The sequence below is a fragment of the Ceratosolen solmsi genome, unplaced genomic scaffold (assembly GCF_000503995.2).
Source record: "Ceratosolen solmsi marchali unplaced genomic scaffold, CerSol_1.0 scaffold14, whole genome shotgun sequence".
NCBI lineage: Eukaryota > Metazoa > Arthropoda > Insecta > Hymenoptera > Agaonidae > Ceratosolen > Ceratosolen solmsi.
Window position 1 is genome coordinate 7,691,280 of NW_011948420.1, and position 4,526 is coordinate 7,695,805.

Sequence of the window (4,526 nt, forward strand, 5' to 3'; positions counted from 1 at the left end):
AGGGAGGAGGAGGAGGAGGAGGAGGGTAGGTGTCGATATCACAGTCGGAGAGGAGCCGAGGATGAGCCAGCGGATCGTAGGCTCGGAGGAGGCCGAAACCTGAGAGAATCGGACAGCCGCGGACCAGCGATGCCGCAACTCGTGTGCAGCAACTCCCTGAGTCCCGGCACCCGTTGAGCCGTCGTCCTCGCTTCCGAAAGGCCTCGCAGTCAGGCCGGCCCGAGTGATGCTGAAGCACATTCTGACGGGGCAACCGTCGTCGAACGCCGGCTCCAGGCTGCACCACCACAATGATTATCTCCAGGCGGCCGGTGCTGCGCCCGTGACGTCGGCAGCTGCGGCCGCCGCCGCCGTTGCCGCCGTCGCTCAGCGCGATCACTTCCATCCGCAGCATCAGCATCAGCACCCTCACGGAGTGGGTCAGCAGCGCACGGCCCGAGCCCAGAGCAGCGCCGACGTCTACGAAAGCGTCAATCATACGGTCGGGCAACGCGCCGCGCCCCAATTCCAGAGTCAGCGTCACCCCCTCAACCACTCGCAGCTCAGTGTCAACAATCTTGCCCAGAGGTTGAACGCCAGTCACCATTCCCACGTGCTTAATCTCTCGACCCTGTCGACTTCGAAGCACTCGGTGAACAGTGCGAGCCCCGTCGTTGGTACCAGCCACGGCAATTGCGCCGATCGCCGAGCCAACCTGTCGCTCGGGCAGACCCAGGCGCTTCTCGCCCAGCTGCATCACCAGCAACACCAGCACTCCCATCAGCATCACCAGCAGCAGCAGCAGCAACAACAGCAACAACAGCAGCAGCAACAATTGCAGCATCAAAATCAGAACCAGAGTCAGAGTGTGCAGCAGCAGCAGCAGCAGCAGCAGCAGCAGCAGCAGCAGCAGCAGCAGCAGCAGCAGCAGCAGCAGCAGCAGCAGCAGCAGCAGCAGCAGCAGCAGCAGCAGCAGCAGCAGCAGCAGCAGCAGCAGCAGCAGCAGCAGCAGCAGCAGCAGCAGCAGCAGTTGCGACAGACGCAATCGCCCTTAGAGCGCGATCGTTCCAAAGTTAACGGTGGCCTCGACATATCGAGGACCTCGAGGCTCACTAATCGAGCGACGCCTTCGCCCTCATCAGCCGCGAATGGCCTCGGTCAGGCCACCTGTCCCACGGCTACGACGTCTACAGGACCAAGCATCGTGCCCCTCAATGTCTCCTGGTCCACGTCGTCGCTTACGCGCAATCAGAAGGGCCTCGAGGCCGGCGTCAAAGAGATGCTCACGAGCCTCGGGCTTCTCTGCCTCGTATCGCTGCTACTCGCATTGCTCTCTCTCACCTTCCTTATCAGGATGTCGTCGGTCTCGTTCGTGCCCAACAGCCTCATCAGCCCCGAAGAGTTCGCCATCGTTTACGATGTCACACTTGTGCTCTGTGCACTCGCGCTTTCGCTCAACTTGTGTTGCCTCCTCGTCTGCGCCATTCAGTTCCTCTTCGCCGTCAAGCTCGTCAAGTCTTCGTATCATGGACACCGGTAAGTACTTTGTCTATCGATACTTGGATGAACTTTACCATATCATGCTATACCCCAACCAGACCATGATTTTTTCATTTTATTACTTGAAATTGCAGCATAAATATCATATTAATTGCAATTGGGTGAACAAAGATATTCGTATTGTGCATTCTAATCTTGTAATCACAATTACTGCAGAAATTAGGTAGAGTAATAATTAATAATTAATACTACCAATCTTGGTTTTATATGAATTATAACAACGTATAATAAATTTGCTTCAATTATTTAAACTCGTATTAAAAAAAAAAAAAAAAAAGAAATTGCATGTCAAATCATTTAAATGTAGTTTGTATTTTAAATGTTTAATTGTGAAATTTGACTAAGCATTTGATATATATATATATATATATATATATATATATCATACATACCACAATCATAACGCGTATAAACAAACTGAGATTAAAGCAAAGCAATTTTTAAATTATATTTACCATATATTATTAATTGTTTAACTAAACAAATAAACATCACCACTACCCATTTATTCTTTCCTCTAAAAATATATAACAATTTTTTTTATTTCTTTTTTTTAAATATTTTTTACTGCATTATAAACGTTTATTTTTATTTTTATTGCCCTTTTTCAAGCCATTTTTAAGTAATACAACCGTTTTCCGTTATATTTTATAACTTTATTTTCTCTATAGTTATACCTTTTTAATATGAAATAGCATGAACATTAATTCTAGTAATATATTTAGCAGAAATTATGAGAAATATAGTTTATTTGAATTTATTCCCATTGTAATTTACATTTTATATTCTGTTGTATGATGACATGTAATATTTTACATACAATTGTCAGCAAAGCAATTATGTGATTATTGTGATATTAATTATCAATCCTAGCAGTAGTGCTTTCTTAATTTGTCAGCAAACGTATCAGCATTAATCATATAATGTAAATAAAATTATTAAATTGCTTATAAATCAAGGAGGTGAAATCAAAATACATTATATCGCTTTGTGAAAGAAGTCTTTGGTAACATTAAAACTTATAGATTACGAAATACCTACCTACTTACTTATACGCATACAAACGTATATATATATATATATATATATACGCGTGTGTTAGAGTGTTTGTTTGTTTGTGTGTATTGATAAATTGACATTGGTATAATTATGAACAATTTTTTTAGTCTTACATTTAATTCTATATTTAATTCGTGGTGATTGATGTAAGTTTTATAAAAAAAATTACTCTAATTGTATAATTGTAAATCATTAAAACTACTCAATTCTAGCTCAAAGACGTAATCGCGCACGAGTTGATTATGCACAATTATGACGATAATTTTTTTCACGATACATTTCGTAATATTAATATTTGAAAAATCCATTGGGAGGATAAATTAGTAAAAATTCACGATATATATATATATATATATATATATAGATATATTATCCTCATTGGGAATTCGATCTAGAAAATGAAAAGAAACGATTCTGTTTATGCTCAAGTGAGAAGAACTGTTTCTACAGTGGAAATTTTCTCAGTTGTATCGGCAAGTGTTACGCCCCGGATACGTCAACTTTACATACCAAACAGATTTTATTTATTTTCCAAGATAAAGTTAAGACTGCGGTCGTTAGCCAGTGTGTACGAATTTTTGTTTTTTGTACAATTACAGTGGCACAAAAGCGCGGGTATGCGAGTTATATTTTAGGCTCGACGAGCGCGTACAAGACATTACCAACACCATCGATGAACTTTTGTAGCAGCAGGAGGGCTTGGGGCGATGGTGGTAGATGTGGCGGAGGAGGAGGAGGAGAAATAAACTCGATTGCAGCCATAGAGAAGCGGCGCTTATAAAACATAGTTAAACCCGTGGAGTAACAGTAATTTCACGCGCGGGCGGACCGAGAGGAGCATAGGAGGCGTTTGTAATTATATTTATAGGTCCGCCGGCGCCCGATCGTTTTTCGTTCCACGAACCGCGACTCGAGCATCGCCAATGCATCCTCCATACGTCACTTGGGGACAAACGCGATAAAGCCAGTCTTGATATGCTTCCGAGGGCAAGATGACAATTTTTATCCTTTTTCTGTTGTTGTAAGAAGAACAAATGAATTTGGTACGTCGAAAAGCCCGTAGACCTCACGCCGTCGTTTATTCCCAGAAGGGATATCGACTAGTTTCTATTCGCGTTGGCGTAGCAACACCCACAATGATCATACGAAGCGAGAGTTCCCGTGGTAGAACGGGTTGTGGGATAGAGGGAGGATGTGTGTGTGTGTGTGCGTGCGTGCGTGCGTGCGTGCGTGTGTGTGGAGGGGCAGGAGATAAGTGACACTCGTGTAAAGTTAAATCACCGGGAGCGAGCGCGGAGAGAAAAGATTTAGGAGTCTTAAAAAATTTTCGTGTCAAGGGCGCTTACGCGCGTCTTAACAAAGAAGCGTAAACACACGCGTCCAACGATTAATTTGAGAAGCTAAAGCGCGCGCTCTCGACGATTTCGAAAGCCGTGGTGTAGCGACGGAGACCCATCAGCAGCTGCGAGTTTGCCTGCCTTCCCAATGAGAAAAGCCTCGAAAAACGCGTACTTATTCCGTTCTTACGAGACGCGCATGAGGAGTTGCATGCGAGCGCGGTGAAGACTTTAAGTGTCGGAGCCCCGAACCCGCGCGCGCTCATCCATACGATCGTAGCGGTGACCTCCCCCGCTCCCATCGGTCTCTGCCACTTTTACTTTTCCGGGACTCGATGATTGAAGCTTTCGAGATGTATTAAGAGAGGCAGCGGCGGCGGAGGTGGCGTCGGCAGCGGCTCGTTGTTGGTAGGCTCGGGTCGCGGGCGACGCGACGCGCGATTCTTGGATCAACCGGAGCAGCGTGTAAGAAATTCCAGGATAATTGCCGGGGAACGTTGGCAGGCCGTCATTAGCGCGGCAAAGTGGCGAAAAAGATCGGGGCGGACCGACCGGCTTCGTCGCTCCTTTGTTTCGTCGGTGGAGTTTTAA

General features: G+C 45.4%; 1 protein-coding gene across 1 annotated transcript in view; it reads left to right on the forward strand.

The window, feature by feature from the left end:
* The first annotated feature begins 16 nt into the window (after window positions 1-16).
* LOC105361026 (uncharacterized) overlaps window positions 17-4,526 on the forward strand; it is a 17,724-nt gene continuing 13,214 nt past the window's right edge. Inside the window, exons 1-3 of the mRNA XM_011498110.1 lie at window positions 17-696; window positions 776-845; window positions 1,019-1,515. Coding sequence (XP_011496412.1) covers window positions 227-696; window positions 776-845; window positions 1,019-1,515 — 1,037 coding nt within the window. The 5' untranslated portion in view covers window positions 17-226. The remainder of the gene's footprint in view (window positions 697-775; window positions 846-1,018; window positions 1,516-4,526) is intronic.